Source organism: Beauveria bassiana (assembly GCF_000280675.1).
Source record: "Beauveria bassiana ARSEF 2860 unplaced genomic scaffold BBA_S00012, whole genome shotgun sequence".
NCBI lineage: Eukaryota > Fungi > Ascomycota > Sordariomycetes > Hypocreales > Cordycipitaceae > Beauveria > Beauveria bassiana.
This window is the reverse complement of record NW_007930847.1, coordinates 21204-40159: the sequence shown is the minus strand read 5'-3', so window position 1 is coordinate 40159 and position 18956 is coordinate 21204. Positions and strand designations below refer to the sequence as shown.

At 52.0% G+C, this 18956-nt stretch overlaps 7 protein-coding genes across 7 annotated transcripts; 1 reads left to right on the top strand and 6 right to left on the bottom strand.

The window, feature by feature from the left end:
• Positions 1-480: 480 nt before the first annotated feature.
• On the top strand, positions 481-3027 carry BBA_04915 (pentatricopeptide repeat domain-containing protein; the record flags this gene model as incomplete). The annotated part of the gene is made up of 1 exon (XM_008600012.1): positions 481-3027. The coding sequence occupies one exon, from the start codon at positions 481-483 to the stop codon at positions 3025-3027; it is 2547 nt and encodes an 848-aa protein (XP_008598234.1).
• Positions 3028-3935: 908 nt separating this feature from the next.
• On the bottom strand, positions 3936-5483 carry BBA_04914 (putative serine/threonine phosphatase 2C ptc2; the record flags this gene model as incomplete). The annotated part of the gene is made up of 5 exons (XM_008600011.1): positions 3936-4312; positions 4381-4641; positions 4721-5012; positions 5080-5153; positions 5216-5483. 5 exons carry the CDS (start codon positions 5481-5483, stop codon positions 3936-3938), a joined length of 1272 nt encoding a protein of 423 aa, XP_008598233.1.
• A 2951-nt stretch (positions 5484-8434) lies between these two features.
• On the bottom strand, positions 8435-9301 carry BBA_04913 (uncharacterized protein; the record flags this gene model as incomplete). Its single annotated transcript, XM_008600010.1, has 1 exon — positions 8435-9301. One exon carries the CDS (start codon positions 9299-9301, stop codon positions 8435-8437), a length of 867 nt encoding a protein of 288 aa, XP_008598232.1.
• A 474-nt stretch (positions 9302-9775) lies between these two features.
• On the bottom strand, positions 9776-10834 carry BBA_04912 (uncharacterized protein; the record flags this gene model as incomplete). Its single annotated transcript, XM_008600009.1, has 1 exon — positions 9776-10834. One exon carries the CDS (start codon positions 10832-10834, stop codon positions 9776-9778), a length of 1059 nt encoding a protein of 352 aa, XP_008598231.1.
• Positions 10835-11524: 690 nt separating this feature from the next.
• BBA_04911 (Bud10 protein) lies at positions 11525-14107 on the bottom strand (the record flags this gene model as incomplete). Its single annotated transcript, XM_008600008.1, has 1 exon — positions 11525-14107. The coding sequence occupies one exon, from the start codon at positions 14105-14107 to the stop codon at positions 11525-11527; it is 2583 nt and encodes an 860-aa protein (XP_008598230.1).
• Positions 14108-16014: 1907 nt separating this feature from the next.
• Positions 16015-16378, bottom strand: BBA_04910 (uncharacterized protein; the record flags this gene model as incomplete). Its single annotated transcript, XM_008600007.1, has 2 exons — positions 16015-16118; positions 16180-16378. 2 exons carry the CDS (start codon positions 16376-16378, stop codon positions 16015-16017), a joined length of 303 nt encoding a protein of 100 aa, XP_008598229.1.
• Positions 16379-16912: 534 nt separating this feature from the next.
• On the bottom strand, positions 16913-18352 carry BBA_04909 (uncharacterized protein; the record flags this gene model as incomplete). Its single annotated transcript, XM_008600006.1, has 4 exons — positions 16913-17032; positions 17237-17275; positions 17358-17443; positions 17512-18352. The coding sequence occupies 4 exons, from the start codon at positions 18350-18352 to the stop codon at positions 16913-16915; spliced, it is 1086 nt and encodes a 361-aa protein (XP_008598228.1).
• Positions 18353-18956: the final 604 nt, after the last annotated feature.

Below are 18956 nucleotides of genomic sequence, written 5' to 3'. Positions count from 1 at the left end.
GCCCCTCCGAGTTTTCCTCCGGTCCCTGCATTCACCGCTATGATGGGAATACCGGAATCATCAATGCCTGTAAGTTCAGTTGAAACTAGCATCAGCTGTGCAAATTCGTAGATTTTTCATCTCGCATCTGGATCTATCACTACAAGATCCGCAGTTGGATGGTTAGTTGCTTGGCCTCTGGAACAAGCTCTGGTGCCGTCATCGGTCATGCACGTTGACACGAAAACAGGAAACAAAGAAAGAAGGAAAACTTGCATGTTAAGATATCCACATCATATCGCGCGGCCCGACGCAGCCTCTACAAAGTAATGGTTGCAACATCTGCTTTTGTGTCGCACTTAATCTCACATCCAAACGCTGCACGTGACGCCCTGGCGTTGCTAGGATTACGAAACTTTTAGCCATTTTGGCCTATCAACCATCAGCTTGGTACACATTCATGAACAACGCAAATCGCAAAATACCCGGCGTAACACGCCCATGTATGCGGGACTCGCGGCACTATTCAGGGCGCGAGCCATTCGGCTCGGTGCACCTCGATTTAGTGCAGCCGCATCGAGCCCGAATCTCGCACAAGGGCGTTCGCAGTGTCTAGACCAGCGCTCTCTGCACCTGAGCGCCTCCTCCCCGACCGCCGCCACCGCGCGCGACACAGCCGTCCAAGCCGACTCCAAAGACGGACGAGTCGAGGAAACCGCACAAGTCAGCGAGATAGCCCAGACGAACCTGGCCCGTAACAGGGAGATTCGCCACGCGTACCGACACAAGACGCCCGAGACCGAAGCCGCCGTGGCCGAGATGCTCGGCACCACGTACATCCCGCCCGCGCGGCAGTACCCCACCGCCGAGGCCACCGCTCTGAGCCTGCAGCGCGCGCGGCTCGTTGCACGCATCCGTGTCGGCGAGGAGACGCTCGCGGCCCGGGCCGGCCGGGTTCGCCGCCGCGACGCCCTCGACACCCTGGGACTGCTCAAGCACACGACGCAGCCGCACGTCGCCGGCCGCGCGCCCGCCATGCACGCCATGCGCATCGTGCTGCCCAAGACGTGGACGCTCGATGTCGTGGGGAGCAGCAAGAGCGTCGACTACGTTGCAGCGCGCACGGGACTCGCGGCGCGGCTGCGCATGACAGGCGACCGTGATAGCCCCACGGCAGTTGTGCTGCGCGGACGCGCGCCCGTGCTCGCGCAGGCGGCCGACGAGCTCATCGCCGTGTGCAAAGACGTCGAGGTGTACAGGCTCGGCGAGGTGACGACCTTGGACTACACGGCAAGGCGTCTGTGGCCCGCGATCGAGGACGCCGAGGACGGGGGCGCATTTGTGCCGCCGGACCAGCGGGATAAAATATGGTTCCATAGGGAGCAGCAGTACTGGATCGACTGCGCGTACGAAAAGTTGCCGCGGCCGACGCGGTGGACCGAGGCGTCCTTTGACACCTTTATCAGGACGATCGTATACGGTCGCCTAAAACCGGGCAAGACGCTGTCAATCTACCACTACGGCATTCACACCGACAAAATTCGCGTCCGCATGATCATGGAGGCTTTTGAGGATCCCGCCGCGCGCAGCTGCATCACCACGCCCGTCCTCCAAATGGCGCTGCAGTTCATGGCCACGCACGGCGGCCACCGCGCCTCCGCCGAGCGCCTGCTCGCCCAAGCCGAGAGATGGGGCGTGCCGCTCGACACAGACGCCTTCAACATCCTGCTCGACTGCTACGTGCAGGTGCACGACGCGCGCTTCTTCCACAAGGTGCTCGTCAAGATGCGCGAGTGCTGCTTCTACCCCAACACGCGCACCTGGCTCCATTTCCTGAAGCTCGTGCAGCGCGACGACGCCCGGCTGCAAGTCGAGGCCGCCATGTTTGACCTCGGCTTCTTCGCGGACCCGAGCACGCGTCGTGGCGTCGGCATCATTACCGCCGGGGCGGCCGCCTACCAGGCCTTTCGCGTGGGCGAGACCCTCCCGTCGTTTCTGCGCAAGCAAATCGCGCGGTTCGGCCCCGCATGGCTCACTGAGCAATCCGTCAACGCCGTGCTCAACGAGTTCTTCCTCTTCCACCCGACGGCTGCCGCGAGTAGCCACCACCCCGACCATCGCCTGCTCGTCGAGCGCCTGGCCGCGGAGCAGGGCCAGCCCACCATGCCCAGCAGCACGCGCAACCTCATCCTCGAGCACTGCGCACAGCCGCACGTCTGCGACTGGGATACGACGCTGTGGGCGCTCGAACACGGCATGCCCGCTCGGCGCGACGACGCTGCGGTCGGCGAGCGCACCGCCACCGGTGACACCTACCACCATCTGATTAATCTGTGCCGGGCCACGCGCAGCCCCGCCGCGCTCGCCGTCGTCGTCTTCTACGCCGTCAAGGAACGCGCGCTGGTTGAGCGCGCCGCCCGCACGGCCGTCGCCCAGGCCCTCCTCGACAGAGGAGACGACGCCATTCCGCCGCGAATACTGTCCCCGGCCATGGCGCGCGCAATCCAAAAGGAGCCCGTCGAAACCAAGGCGCACGCCGTCCGCGCCGTAGAGGCCGCGATGCGACACACGACTGAGGGCTACATGCCCGCGGACCGGCTCGTCAACGTGCTGCGCGACGCGCGCGCGTCCGACTGTCGCCTGCAGCGCGAGGGTACCGCCACCGCCGCCGCTGCCGCTGCCGCGAAAACGGAGGACGATGGGGCTGCTGCCGGCCCGGTGGAGCCAGAGGCGGTAACGATTGCACTTGAGGGGATCGACGGCGAGAGTGCGCGGACAGAGGTGTGTCTTGACCGCGTTTTTGACGTGCGGCGCATGGTCGTGTACAACCAGCACGCGAAGCCGGCGTGGCTAGTAGAGAAGCAGAAGAAGAAGCAGCAAAGAAAAGCAAAGCAGAGCGAGACGGCAAGCGGCCAAACGAGTGAACCGTCGTCGAATAAGACAGTACCGGAGAAAGAAACCAAGACAGAAGAAGCAGCCGCCGCCGCCGCCGCGGGCGAACAGGGCGGAAACCACCCACTTGTACAATACGTAAACTCTTTGCATTGAAAATTTTGGGAATCCCAAAAGCGGCGCAAGTCATATTTCTTTGGACATATCGAGGTTTTTCTATATAGAGATGGAAGCCTAACACCATCATTGTTATTTAGATTGCATGAAAGAAGAAAGGCCAGGAAATATAGATACCCCTACATTTGTAGCAACCCCTTCCTCGATTTAACAATCCAACAAAATGAGCTTCAAAGACATATCGATGACAAAGGCAATGCGAATACTTGGGTTTTTCTTTGCATGTTTTTTTTTTTTGGATCTTTCGAAATACAAACCTCGACAGCTTTCTCACGTCCTTCGTCTTCTCTTCCCCCTTCCCTTCGCCTCTCGTCTTTACAAAGATAAAGGTCATAAAAAAAGTCATTCATTCCCGTCTTCATTATTCTCCCCTTTTCGTCTTCATTTGCTTTCTTTGGGGCCGCGAGATCTTTGCAGGTCATCCTCTCCTCTCTCTCGCCTTCTAAAGTTCATATCATCGTCACAAGAGAAAAAAAAGCGCCCACCGTCCTTTGGCACAGGACTTCTTCCACTCCTTTTCCACATCACATCGCTTCCTCATTTCCGATATTTCTTTTCGGCTGCATAGCGTTGAACGGGACCATGAAAAGAAAAATAATATATGTCATGTCTAAGAAAAGCCGACACTGTTCCTTCCAACAGATTCCAGGGTTTTACTAGCAGGTTTGATTTGAAAGAGAGCATGGGCAGCATGGAACAAAACAGGTACAGGAGGATATCATCGCCAAGAATGGAGATCTTTGAAGCGTAAGACGAGGTGGATAAAAGCGAAAAAAGATACGGGGGTGGTGGCTGTGTTGTGGATGCTTTTAGTCGTGGGGTTCAATCGTTACACTGTCACCCACTTCAACCATTGTATCGTCATCCTGGCCGGTCAAGACGGCCACCTAGTCCTTCTTAGTCTCTTCCGAGGCGGGCGTATCTTGCTTTTTTTTGCTGTCGGAAGCGGGGGCTGACTTGGATTCGGCGGACTCGTCCGAGTTCGATGCGGGAGCAGAAGGCTCTGTCTTTGCGCCTTTGACATCCTTTTCGTTCTGATCGGTCGTCGTGGATTTTGAGACCTGGCTCTCAAGATCCTGGTCTTCGTCGGCATTATCGAACATTTCGGTATCATCTGAACCCGTAAGAACCTCTGTGCCATCGCCGAGGAAAATAATTCGACCGCGAGACCCACCAGCTCCAAAGTCCTTTTTGCCATCGGCATCCATTTCGAATGCGCTGTCGCTGTCGTAGTTGTGGTGTACGCCGGGGCCACGAAATTCGGCTGATGAGTGTTAATTTTGGGAGCTCAAAAGGCGCACGCGCACGTAGGCTCTGGCTGGATAATCATACCGTATTCGGGAGGAGCGCAAGGGCCATCACCGTTGGCAACACGCTTGGCAATCTCGTCGTACCATTGCTCTTTAGTCTTGCCGTTGAGAAACGCGATGATGATCATGGTCATGTTGTCGCAGCCGACACCTCCGGTTTCAGAGTTGGAAGCCAGACAGTTGTCCATCATGTTTTCGCAAATCTTTTCAAGGTCCTGCTTTGCGGCAATGCCACGACGGACGAATTCGACGACGGCCTGAGAGGATTGGCAGTCCCAGATGCCTACACATGAGTCAGTATCGCGACCAGATTGATCAGAACGGACTAGTTCAGTAATCAATGATTCCAATCTAAAACCTACCATCGCAAGCGAGAACAAGGAATTCGTCCTCGTCGGTCAGATCGTGCTGCGAAACATCGGGGAAAGCAGTGACAATCTGGGACTCCGGGGGTAGCTCAGCGACCTTCTTGAACTCGAAATCGCCAATGGCGCGAGACAGTGCCAAATTGCCATTGACACGTCCAAAGTCGACAAAACCTCCGGCGGCAGTAATACGGTTCTTCTCGGCCTCGAGTTGGGGCTTGTGGTCTTCAGACATGGGCTTCGCGCGACCCTTGATGCCCAAAACACCTCGCGAATCGCCAGCGTTGGCCTGTTCCGCGTATTAGCCGCCTTTTGGTCTCGTTTCAAGTCACTCAAAGTAGGTTTCGGAGACGTACCACAAAGATTTTGTTGCCAACAATCAAACTGACGCAGGCGGTACAGCCAGAAACCTCGTCCTCGAATCTGGGGTCTGAGAGTACACGTCAGCGGCCACGGAGGGCGATAGGAGTGGTGGTAATAGCGGTAGCATACCCCCAAGCATAGCCCTGTCAGCGGCGAGAAACCCGTCCTTGAGGCCCTGGACATAGTCGCCCTTCTTGAAAGACTCCTGTCTGGCAATGATATTATGCATATTGGCGCCGCAGTAGGTCGCTACTTTTTCGCCACCGTGTCCATCGTATACACCGAAGAAAGACAATCGAGCATTCTTGTGGACCTCGGACTCTTCGGCGGTAGGAGAAGGAATCAGGTTGAGGACGGTGGTGTCGGCATCTTCCATGCTGATGCGCCATCCTTGCATGGAGGAAACGCCATAATAGAGGATATCATCTTCGCCCTTGGATGAGTTCTGCACGAGGGAAAAAAGAGAAAATCGTTAGCATTGGCATAATTTGGGTCTTTTAACAGTGCAAGGCCATGGCTTCGAAGATGACCGCCCGCACGAATATCAAGAGTGGTTTGTGGTGGCGGGCGACTGAATGCGGGGCACGTGGAGGAAGGGATTTCCGTGCTCAACAAGTCGCGTTAATGCGCATCATCCGGGTGTCTGCTAGTCGTAAGAAGCGCAACTGCTACGGACTCTCGGAGAATGGGCATAAAAAGGAGTTTCATGTCCATTCTGACGATCCACAAGCTCGTAGAGCCAGCAAGGCAACAGGCGCGTTGAGCATGGCTGACCCTAGCTATAGCATGACAGGGCGGGCACGTTCGACCCCGATAGCGACGGCGGCGGGGGCTGGAGAAGACTCGAAAGACGTCGAAAAAAAATAACAACACACCTTATCGACCACCGGCTCCGAGAGGGTTTGACCCATAGCTGCGGAAAGGGTTGTTCTGTCGGGGGAGCAGCGCGAGGGCAGCTACCGCGAAGATGAATGGGATTGTGCGATTCTGCGGTTGTTTCGTGGGGAGGTGGGATGGATTGATGAACGAAACCGTGCGCGGGGCTGTGGCCGGGGGGGTGACTTGGAGAGTGGCGGAGGTGCGGGCAGGCGCTGGCCTCACGAAAAGGATCAGAATGCGACGCAAAAGGTCGTTGTCGCTCGCTCGATGGGAGAATCTTGTTAACGCAAAGTGGTGAGAGGGATAGGGTCGAAGTGTGAGTTAGGTTTTTCAAGGCAGAGAAAGTAGGGCGATCCGGCTGGCGCGCTGTCGACCCAGGATGGAGGGGGGGCGCAACCGGGCAGGGCGAGGTAAGTTAGGGAGGACGACACACAGAACGGAGCGATTGACAGTGATTGGGGGATTTGGGGGGCTAGATTAGGGAAGAAATGGGGCGGCGAAAGGGTTTTTGGCAGAGAAAATCCAGACCACGGCACTGCTGGCTGGTGATGCTGGCACTAACCAAGGTACAAAGCAGGATTAGCTCTAAAGGGAGGGGCTGCTGGTCGTACTTTGTAATACACCACTGGGATATCAGCAAGTAGGTAGGAAGTAAATAGGAGCTACCTAGTTACCTTAAATACCTGCTCTGAGCTACTTTCAAGGGCACACACTTTGGCACTGGTGCCTGATTACAGTAGCACCAGGGATAGGAATCCCGATGACTCTAATCCGTAGGCAGTTTCATTTGACACTCGTCTTTTTTTAACCATGTGCTGGTGTACTCAGTAATACGTGTCTGCGTTTGCTAGGGCAGTCTCTAGGGTCCCCGCAAAACTTCTCAGAATAGGCACGCTACCTAGGTACAAGCCCTTCCCCCCGGGTCCGCAGCCGCGTTAACAGAACTTCCGCAAAGTATCGACTGTCTCTGATAGTGACGGTGATGATGGCATGTACTTCCTGCTTGTTGGATATGGCTGTCCTACCTCGAGCCAGGTGACTCTGATAACTAGGCACGGACTGGTGAGAGTCGTCACGCGAGGTGCTGTATCACAAAACTCTGCATCACAAACACGGACCAGTTCCTTAACCAATGCGATGCGCCCATGAGCATCGGCGACGCATATATGAACTATTTCTATATCAAACCTGGGGGAGAAAATCGAGACTGCGGGAACGGGGCTTGCTTGCTTGTCTGTTGTTGTCTGGTTGCCTATTCGCCTTCCTTTGCTGTCACATCATGTGCCCAAATCAAGTTTTTTTTTTTATCTCCCACAACCATACCGACTCACCTACCTAACGATTTTATACTAACGTAGGTACCTACCCAACAGGCAACCTGTGCCACGCACACACATATATGTAATCCGTCTCATATCCCGGCACGTTACCGCCGACGACAGCCGTTGTTGCCTAACGTTTAATCTTGAGCAAAATGTCAAAGGAATTAAGAAGAAAAAGAAAAAGAAGAAGAAAAGAAGCAAATTTTATCCATGCCGTGCCCACCGCTCCCTTCCTCTTACCAGTACTCCCATTTTTAGCATCGGATTTGCAAAAAGGTGGGGGATATATCTATCATGTTGGGGTAGGGTTCCCGGGCCCCTCCAGCTGCAGGTCAAGGCCCGGCCGACACGGCCGCTTGAAACTGCCCAAAATCGCCAGGCTCCCCTGCTTCCCGATAATCAATTACCCTTGTACTCACCATGTCCCCCGGCGACAAAAGAAATCCAAATCTCGGTCCTTTTTTTTTTTTTTTAACACCACCGTCCTTGCACAACAGCTTTATAAACCTGCACAGGGCTTCTCACCACTCGCGCGTTCCCAAGATTGTGACGTGCACAGTGCCAACGCCACACCAAACTCTTCTCCTTTCAGAACAAGCCACCAGAATTCCAACCCCTCCAAGTTCCTACCCTCCAAGGCAGGTCCAAGAAAATTTTCTTCAGCCGTGTTTTCTTTGCAGGTCGCGTGTTCCCATCTACGAATGTCTAATCGCACCCCTCCCGTCCCGCCAGAATCTTTTCCAGCTTCCCTACGCCCAGCCTCATCACCCAATAACAGCCTCGCCTCGTTAATGCCTAATGCAGTTCGTGCTCTAGTTATCTACCAGCACCACATTTCCAAATACATGGAGCAAGAGCACTGAAAGTTGAGCATTGTTCATTTTCCAAACATTATCTTGTACATTTGATGAAGCGTCGCTTATATCGTTGATCCTACAAAGTAATCAAGACCAGTCATGGTATAGTTGCCAGTAACTCTGCAATGAGAACGCATATTCCCCTTCGACCCCATGAGACGGCATAGATATATCATCCACAGACATTCAGGACAACAACACCACGTATACCTAAGTCGATCGAGAAGAGAAATGACAAAACAACGTACAATCCAAGCCAATCAAGACACCTAGAAAACATCAAGATGCCATTACAGTATCTCGTCCACCATACAAGAGCCATCATGGCCCTTTACCTCTTCCATCGTATTATCGTAACGTGGCCGGTAACGATCCGGATAGTCTTTACCTCGATATCGCTTATGGTAAGGCACGCAGGGCGATAGTCGCCACGCTGCGCGGCTTCGCTCTGCTGCACGACGAGCACGCCGTCTCTGCCACTTGCTTCGTTCCTGATCTCTGAGTCGTCTTGGCGCCTCTGCCAGCGCGGCAAAGTACCCTTGTCGGCCTGGAATATCCAGGAATGGATATTTGACGAGCAATACGAGCTGCGTCACAAACTTTGACTGCGTCGCCCGGTCCAGCTCGAGCATCCATTGTGTGTAGTTGGTGGGCTGGGCTGCTTTGAGACCTTCCATCACCGACGACGTGAAGAGGTGCTCAAGCAGCTCCTCGACGCTCCCGTTTTCCCCGCCGTAACGTGCGAGCAGCCGCAGGTGGCACTGCTGTGCGTCTTTTAAGTACTGATCGAGCCCGTTGGACGTGGGTGCCAGATCTATCCGCGTCATGTCGACAATGTCCCGGTGCGCCTCGTAGCTCTGCTGCGGATGGCGCTCCGGCTCCGCGAGCAGGTCGGCCAAAAGCGCAAGCGTGTTCTTGAGCGTGGCACCGGTTATCTCCCATCCGCTGTTCCAAAGTCTCTGCAGAACCTGCTCCGACATGTTCTGGACCAACAGCTGTACTGCTCGGTTCTGTTCCCCAGCGTACTGATAATGTTCAGCGCCGCTCATCGGCCGCAAATCGGCGTTAAGAAGATGCCGAAGACCCATCATGTCTAACTGGACCAGCACGAATTTGTGCCATTCCTTCCACGAACCATGGCCGCGGAGCTGTATCATATTTCGGCTCGGGTTGTCGTAATGTCGTGTCACTGCTGTACAGCTTAGTCTCAAGTCCACGTTAGGTTGACACCTTGCGTTGTTCATTTGCATCTGTGAAAACCCAACTCTTGACAAAGACGAGAGGTTTCATAGCCCCCAGGAAGGGAATGAGAGGAATTACCTAGGTACCTACTTACGCCGCGTGACAGTGACCCCAGCAACCTGAGATCTGCCAGCTGGCAACCTTGCAGTTGCCAGCTGCCGTTTGCAAATGCATCAAACGGGCGTTACCACCGCACAACAATAGCATTTACGAGTAAAGAATTAACAGTTATGCTGACCTAGGTTGGCCAGAATATAATACACTGGGGCTGTAGTTCTGCCGAAGTTCCCATCGCAAACAAAATATGTGATGTCTTTCCAGCTCAGTCATCAGTACATTTTCCCAGAAGTGTCAGTACCCCATCATAAACCAGTATCACCGTTATCTCCTCACATTTTAGGGCTCGCCCTCCAATTTTTTGGACTCGCAGGTATCACAACGCCTACGCCTGTGGCGGGAACATCGACCCGGCCTCTTCCTCTTGCCTTGTCCTCGTGTTCCTCCTTTGTAGCCTCCACTTCATCGTGATCCTCCTTTCTAGCCTCCACCTCAGCGTGGTGACGGTCCCGCCATCTTCGCGGCGCCGTGTGCGGTTTCAAGAACCAGCAATCTCTCTCCTTGTGCGGAAACGCCTTACGATGATGCTCGGCGCAGTAGCTGCAAGCTTCTTGAGCTTTGTGCACCATTTCAGAGCTGCTGGCGGCCTGACTCCCTTGCGCAGCCGGTGCGACGACGGCGACGCGACTCCTCGGCGGCGGCTGCGCGGCAAGCTTACTGTCGTCTCGATCCTTGGCCAGTAGCCACTCTGTCACGCCAGCCCGTGTTCCCGCGCGCGCCAGCGTACCCTGCTCTAGTTTCTCTATCCACTCGGCGTACCAGGCGGGCTTGCTCGTCGCGATGCCCTCGACTAGCGCCGTCACAAACAGCTGCTCGAGAATCTCCTCCACAGGTCCCGCGCCGTCGCCGTCGCCGCCGTATCGTTCGAGCAACCCGTCGTGGCAGTGTTTTGCCGCCAAGATGTACTCCTTGACCGTCTGAGCGCCAGAGGCGAGATCTGCGCGTGCCAGGCCAACAAGATGCCTGCGGGCCGCAGCTGTCGTCTCTGCATCCTCACGCCGGTGCCGCTCTGCTTCATCGACAATGGCCTCGAGCGTTTGTAGCGTGCTCGATACCGTGGCGCGCTCGGGCTTCCAACCACTAGCGTACGCGCGCGCCAGCATGTCCTCGGAGAGGCCGTCTACCAGGAGTCGCACACCGGTGGCTTGGTCAGACTCGTGACGGCTGACGGCATCGGGGGCGTCCCAGTCTTCGGGACCGTCGTCCCTCAGTAGGTACCGCAGACCCATTCTCTGCAGAGCCATGCGGGCTTTGATGTGCCATGTATGCCAGTTATCGAATCCAGTGAGCTTACTGAGGCATTCGTCCGGGATTAGCTCTGTCGATGACATGGTTGTCAGCATTCAGATGCCTGAATTTGACGAGGAAGACGCGCAAGAAGGGCGATGAAGGATGATATGAAACGGCGCTCAGCAAGTGAAAATTTTGAAGGTTGTGAAGGAGCGAGAATCGGTCCAAGCAGTGAAGCAGCATCTATGTAAACAATACTCAAGTACAAAGGCCGGGGTTGGCAAACGCGGGTGTTTTATGTCGCCGTTTGCTAGATGCCGATTCACGCAATGGAGAGCTCAGACCAGTCAAACTTGTCCCGAATTGATATCAAGTACCAGACAAGTTGTTGAGAGTACATTGTAAGCTTCCGATTTATTCGACAATTGCCCTACGTACAGAAGGTCATTAAAAGAAGTTTCATTTCATTCAGGACATTTGATTTTCAAGAAGAACTTGTTCATGCAAAGCTACAACTTCATTCGGGGATTCTAGTATAGAAACAGAGATAAAATTAAAGATGTACCGCCAAGATATGCATAGAAAGTACATATGCTGCGAAATACGCCAATATTCGTACATCTCCTTGCGCTCCAACCGTTTCACTTCCCGTTCTATTCTCTCGTACTAAAAAAACATTATGGATATTGTGGTATCAATCGCATTAAACAAAAAGAAGAAAATTCGAAATTATCAGCAAATCGTAACAAAACCTTTGCTTAGTTTTTTTCCAAGCCTCAACACTTGGCAACTTATATAAACACTTTGAAGCTGCTGCTCTCCGACAGCTTGCCCGAATTATCCTTTCGCCACGCACTCGCGGCCGTAGACATGAAGGTTGGGCTCTCGGTAATGGTCGCCTTCTTCTCGGCCCCGACGTCGCCCCATTTGCTCTTGGGCGTTGGCGTGGGACTTGAGCGCTCACCGGGCATGGCGCCGTCGCGACTCTCCGACAGCGGGCTGAACTCGGACTGATCGACGACTTCTCGAATGCTCATGTGGGTTGGTTCCCGCTTGCCGATGACGCGCCAATTCTCCGCGGACCCAAAGGAGGGTGACGTCAAGAGACTCCGGGTGCCGTTGGATGTAACGTCGGCCCAGAGCACGCTATCGGCAGTGTTGCCGGTGGTGATGTATGCTGGTTCTGGCGGGCGTACATCCACATTACTTGTGTCAGACATGCTGATTGATTCCCAGTTGGGGTCTGATCCGTCGTTTTCCGCAATTGTCGGTGCTGATGGCCTGTGATTACGGCCTCGCTCATTGATTGAGAGAGCGACAGAGCTGGTAGTCTTGGTTGAGTATGTATCGCCGCTTTTGTGGTCTCTGCGTGAGAATATAGGCGCGTCAGCGACTGCTGGGGTCTTCATCGATGCGCGATCCTTGAGTCCGGTTATGCCATCCATGTCCTTTTTGTATCCGCCTGTGCCCGATTTATGAAGGTAGCTGTCGACTGGGAACACTTGATGTGTAGATTCGGGAGTACCTGGAATAGTAAAAAGCTCATTGTCGTTGTGTGTAGACTTGGCGCCGCTCATGTATGGGATGTCTCCTTCGACAGTTTCCCAGGAGCGCCTCTCATCATTGCTGACGGGAGGGCTGATGCTTCGTATCACACCTTGCTGTCCCTTGGTAGTAGGCGATCGTGCCGGCATTGCACCGTACTCTTCGCTCCCACCGAGCGTCTCTGATGACCGTCTCGCTGCCGGGACGCGAGGAACCGCCTCGACATAAGCAGCCGCTGTAGGTTTCAGCATGTGCTTTTCATTGTTTGGCACAGCGGTCATCTTCTCGACGCGACGCGTTGAGGAATTGGAACCGCGACTGCCGATCGGGCTGAGGATATTTGGTCGAGTTTTACTCGACAGGTAACTGCGGCTAGCCCGACGGCGTCGCAGAAAACAGACAAAGAGCATGAGCATGAGAGCAATGAACAGAATCGGAATGATGGTGGCGAGCAGTATATCGCCGGTGCTGAGTCGACCTCCCGTCGCCGGGGAAGGCGATTCGCTAGCCTTGGGCGTCGACGTCGAGCTGGGACTGCTCGTTGTCACTGAGGTGCTGGTTGGAGTACCGTCTGGCGCCAAGAAGTTGACATGAAGTTTCTCGCTTTCAGACAGGCTGGAGGATTTTGAACTGGCCTGCACAGTGACATCAAAGTTGCCCTTTGAGTCTTTTGGCACGTTTCCAGATAGCTTGAAGCCATCGACTTTGAGCCATTTTTCGGCTGGACTGATTGTCACGTTCAGATTGATGTCGGATGAGTTTCTGAAATATTGGCTTAGGTCGACATCAAATTTCCCGCCGGGGCGGGCATCCATGTCCTCAAAGGTAGACTTGAAGAGACCAGTCGCGACGTTGACGACAACAAGCACGTCCAAGGTGGCAGAAAGCATGCTGCTATAAGTGATGGTAAAGTTGCTAGCATGGTCGCCATCGCGAGGAGTACCGCTCAGCTTGCCAGTATCCTTGTCGTAGTTGAGCCATTGGGGCATATTTTGTGTTGTGACGTCGAGCTCGCTCGATTTTACCGGTTTGCCATCGAGGGCAATGGCATCTTTCAGGCCTTCAAAGTCAACCGCAATACCTCTCGTCGCATTAATCGTGACAATGGGGTTCTCGGTAGTGAGCTTGTGGCTACCAACGACAATGTTAAAGGTCAGCGCGGTGGCAGCGAAACCAACAATGTCGGACGCGACAAGGCTGAAGCCAAAAGTCTGAGGTGGTTGTACCAGAGACTCGAATGGCGGCGTTTTGCCAAAAAATGTCAATGAATCAGCATCAAATTTGACCCAGGCTGGTAAGGGGCTGTTGTTGGATGAGACGGCGTAGTAGTTGAGGCCACTGTTCTTGCCAAATGTATCATGGTCGAAGCTGTACCGAAACTGGGTGGACGGGTATGACAGGACGGACGAGGGCGCTGAAAAGTTTCCAAATTTCTTGATCTGGTCTTCGAGAGGTATTTGGACCACAGGCGCGGGCTTTCTGGCAATGACTAGCGTCGAGTTCATTGTCGTTGAGCCGCTATCGTCGGTGGCCACAATGTCGACCTTTTGGCCAATAACGTCGTCGTCGGGGATGTCAATACCTCTGGGCGTTCCGTAAAGTCTCCGGTTCGCACTCTCAATGGACAGCCATGTAGGGTGATTTTGGCCAAATGAGTATGTAATGTTGGAGGATGAGATGAAAGTCTGGGGCGAGAAGGAGTAGGTGAAGAATGTGTCTAATCGGGCTGCAAGAGGCAGCTGGGCGTTGAGCGGAAACGCAAGATTCGGTCTGCCGCAAGCGAGGCCGGCTAGTTGCAGAGCCACGAGAATTACCGTGAGCGCAGTCATGATGACTCTGCAGCGCCGCGTGGACGAGTGCTAGGTTGATCGTGATGCTCCAGAGAGCTGCTGGTCACGACGTGTTGAAAAGGCACTGCGAGGACAATGGCGACGAGGAGGAAGAAGCAAGCAAGAGGAGAAAAGGAAAGCCTCGTGAAAGTGCAGGCCGAGAGGGAGTGTATCAATGTCTTTGAAGCCGTCTGCGCTTGATGGCTGGCCGCATTCTGTCGATACCGCCCCCTTCATTCCTACAACAATCGCCCCACGGCACATTGTGCGCTGGAGAGGGGCACAAGAGAGCATGACGGGCAGAAGCAAGATGTCTCGTGTCTAGCAGGTTTCTAAAGCGCGTAAAGCACCTTGGCGGGGAGGGGACGCAAGGACGCGCGACGACGAGCAATGAGGGCTGGGCATTGGCAGAGGCGAGCATTCCAGAGCGCGGTCGTTGACAACGCCTGACCAGGCTTTGTTCAAGGGCGAGACGTGGGGCCGCACTATTGAACAGGGCGGGATCGATAGACGGCGCTTTGAGAAATGCAGCTGATGATGATTGGAAATTTTTGATTGAATCGAATTGGAATATTGAATCGAATTGAATTGTATTGAATTGAAAATTAGAGTTGGACGTTGTGGGCGTTTGCTGTGAGGCTATCGATCTAGCAGCGCGACTACACAGATCAAGGGTCGCGTCTGCGTATTTGACGTTATATATTTGCTCCGTCCTGAAATCGATCGAAACAAAAGAACAAGTAAACCAGAAAGGTTATAGAAACAAAGTACAATGGACAGAATTGGAATATCCACGCAGCCACGAAACAACGGATGATATGTCCTCCTACTATTCTGGGGCTTGCACATACCTGACGCAGGCACAGGCCACCAGGTAGCGGCTACCTGGAATTCAGGCGACAGCTGGTGGTTGGGAGAGGTACCACTTACAGGCCGTATTAGCGGCTTTGGTGGTCAATGGAATAAGGCATCCCACCACCCTTGGTCTTCAGTCACTCAGACAAATTAGCCCATCTGATATTGCCACTACTCAATGAAGACTGCACCTATATTTGTCATTTGAGACAATTTGATGCTCAAATATGATTACTTGAAGGCTGCCTTTGTGCACATAAAATTGGTGAGAATGTCGACGACTAAGCAGAGCCAGTATAATAAATCGAATAGGTGCTTCACAAACGAAGTGACAAGATGCCCTATTCTACATCGCATCACCTATATATAGCAAAGCTACTTGTACACGTGGAGACGTTCCTGGGAGCTAAATAATACCTACATACATAGACATAGATATGAATATAGACATGGAGATGAATCGTATAGCTTCGGCTTCAGCAAGCTAGAAACCAAAATCGATTTGATGCAAGGTATTACCATTGTCTTTTCGAGTGGGGATGCTGGTGTTGCTGCAAATTACCAAGGCGACTGCTTGGGCAAAAATAACAATGTCTTCAAGCCCGGGTTTCCTGCGTCCTGCCCATATGTCATCACTGTTGGCGGAACTGTCCTACTGTCTGGGGATGCTCCTGGAGCTCCAGAAATGGCTTGGGCTGGATCGGGAGTTTCTCTGCAGTGCCAGGTTGGGATCGTGCCACAGGCTTGGGAACACCAAACTACCCCAGCTATCGCCAAGTATTTCCTGAGTGTTGGTGATAAGCCGCCTGGGCTGAACTCCAGTTTTGCAGCGCAAGCGCAGTAGATGTTTCCTGCGCGGCTACTGCGGCTGCTCCTTGGTTCGCCAAGTGTTCTTGTTGCAAATGCTGTTCACATACGGCACGGGCCTGAGCGGGATGACAGCTATTACAATTGTATTTAAAACCCAAAAAATAATTTCGCTATTTAGAATTTCACTCCCAGCAGTGTTGGGCTTCTTACACGATAACATCCTCCAAATACAAGACATTCTATTACTGTTTTGCCTTGGCTTGCTGCACTGTCCGCTGGCCTGTTGTAGTGGACCGAAAGTACAAAAATGCCAGCACTGCGCCGACAGCAATAAGTACAATGTTTCCTAGGTAATAGCGTTAGTGTTTGCCGCATTTCTTTTTTTGAAAAATTGTTAATCAGCGTACCAGCGACAAATGCAGTGATGGAATTAATCACGGATCCCACGCCACTGATTGTGTTGCCAACGGTGTGCAAGAGGCCGCTGAGCAGCCCAGTGATGGTGCTGAGTATGCCGTGTATAATGTTGTAGATGCCATTGAAGAATGACTCAATAGACTGGTAGACAAAGTCCACCAGGTCGGAAATCGCAGAGGTGACGGCCATGATGTATTATAAGACTTTTGAATTGATTGCGTCCAAGTGACTTTCTTTGCAAAGGCAGGAATAAATTTGTCAAGTATATATTCCCATCGCATGATTAAAATGGAAGAAGCGCCTGCGCTTTAATACTGGGGAAAAAGCAGCTTGTCTGGCAGACGTCATTGATGTTGTCGGCTTGTACGCACCTGATCATCTCGCAGCTAAAAAGCTTGATTCAACTGGGGCGGGAGTCTGTATGGGGCAAGATTACCGTTGCACCAACTGCTTTAGGCTACGCCACTACATTCCACTCATTTTTGATTCATCAATTCATAGAAAACGTTGGGCATTGACACACTGCCGTGGCAAATACGCAAGCACGTGGCAAGCTGGCAAGCAAGCTGGCTGGCTAGCAAGCTAGTAAAAGAAACATACGGTTGTGCACGTCCCAGCACCGCCACAGCAGCATGTGCATTTATTTGGGCGAGCCCAAAAATGAGCCACAACAGCTGCACCTATTCAAGGGTCGAATCTGACCTTGATAAATTATAGAATTTCCTAGAGATCCACTAGAGATCCAGCGCCAGGAAAGAAAGCTCTTTTTGGGCAGTTTGTGCAGAATGGCTTTCCCTCATTATGGATTGTTGAGCAGTCATCAGCAACAAAGTCTCGACTATGCTATATACTGCTCTTTAGTTAGCGTACACGTTTTTTTAATTTCATATGGGCAGCAATCCTTCTTTCCAAAGTCTGGATAGTCCCTCACACTCTCTATGTCATCCAGTCTTTGGTAAAGCGTGCGCACTCTACAATTCGAGCACAATTTCGTTGTTTCCATCAATTCTTGGTACTTCTCGATCATTGAGTTCACATCAGACACACGAAACCCATGAAAAGGCTTCTCAGGCCGAGGGTATAAACCTGCAGAACACAATTTTTTCTGCAGTCCGCCAAGAGCCAACATCTCACAGACTGAATCACAGGGCGAGTTGGGTTTTACTACCTTGTCGGTCGACAAGGTAGCCTTGAACTGGTAAATGTTTCCCAAAAGTCTCTGGATGACGGTTTCTCGAGCATTGTCCATTCTTGCTAATAAAAAAGGTCAGCACTCCAGAAACTGCAGTTTCAAAATCACACCAAGAAAATTAGGAACTCACAAGTGATATTTTCAGCGATTGGTAGCCCGATGCTGTCAAATGGTTCCTCATTATGTTCAATAATAATGTTGGCAGCTGCATTTATGATGGCGTCGATCTCGAATACGGAAGCAATGAGAAGCCACAGATTTAATTCTCTTCCGGGCTTCGCATTATTGATTACCTCTTTGATCCGATCCTCTCCGATCCAATTTTTGACTGCAAGTCGCATAGCCTCGTGGCAATGGAAGTAGTCCACTATAAGAGCCACTTCAGCGAGCTCCTTCGTCTCGAGCTTGACTGGCACACGGTCGTTGTGAAAGTGTATGAGATTGAGTACATGCTTTAACGCTTCGGGATCAAAGCCGTCCAGCTTTTTATGGCGCAAACCGTCAGGCTGGATCTCGGGCTGCCTCCAAGGGCCATTCGGATCGAGGTCTTTGCGAAAAACTCGGGATGCGAGACGTAGAATGTGCGAAGAGACCAAGAGCCTGTGTTTTGTCTCTAGGTCGGAATCATTCCCGGACAAATCTCCATTCAAGACATCTCCTGTGAGTTGATCTGTTGATCTCGCATCTTGTTCTAGCAGCATTTGAGGCTCCGTGTCTGTGTCTGCGGCCGTGTCTATGTCTGCGGCCCTGACTGGAATTTTGTACTCGCTTATCAAGTCCTCAAGTTCTCCTTCCATTTCGGCGATGAGCTCATCGTCTTCAACACCTTCAAGGGTGTCTTCATCGGTGTCTTCAGCAGTGTCCTGATTTTGGTCATAATCCTCATCGAGCCAGTCGATTGGTTCCGTTCGGGGTCTTAGAATGAGCAGAAGATCCCCGAATTCGTCGATTGCTTCATAGTGTGCGTCCATTCTCAGCAGAGTTTTGTTGCAGCTCGCCAGCTGTCTTGAAGAGACGCGAAAGGCTTGTGTTGTTATTCTCTTGCAAGATCAAGTGAATCAAGAGTGTCAGGGGGTATGCTTAGTGGGGCCAGCACAATCCGATCACAACACTTTCGAAAGGCGAATGTGACATATTGGCTACAGTGGCTACCCAAAAGTGACGCGGAAAAAAAAGACACACTACCCTAGAGAGATAAAAATAACTTTAAAGAACTATAACTAATTAAAGATAAATGATAAAAAAAGCTAACTAGAAAATATAAATCTTTAATCTAAAAATATTTATATTATATAGTTAAAGAAGATATAATAAATAATTAAATATAAAAGGAAAATTTTAATTATAAAACTAGAAATTTTTTTCTTAAAAAGAAACTACTATAAGAGTTTAAAAGTATAAATAAAAAATAAAATAAGCTTAAAAATATAAACTAAATATTATTAAATAATAAATAAATTAAACTTTATAATATATTACTTTAAAAAAAATATAATATTTTTACTTAGCTAATAACGTAGTTAATAAGTAAGTAACGTAGATAAGCGAGTAACACACCTCTACTAACCTATTACC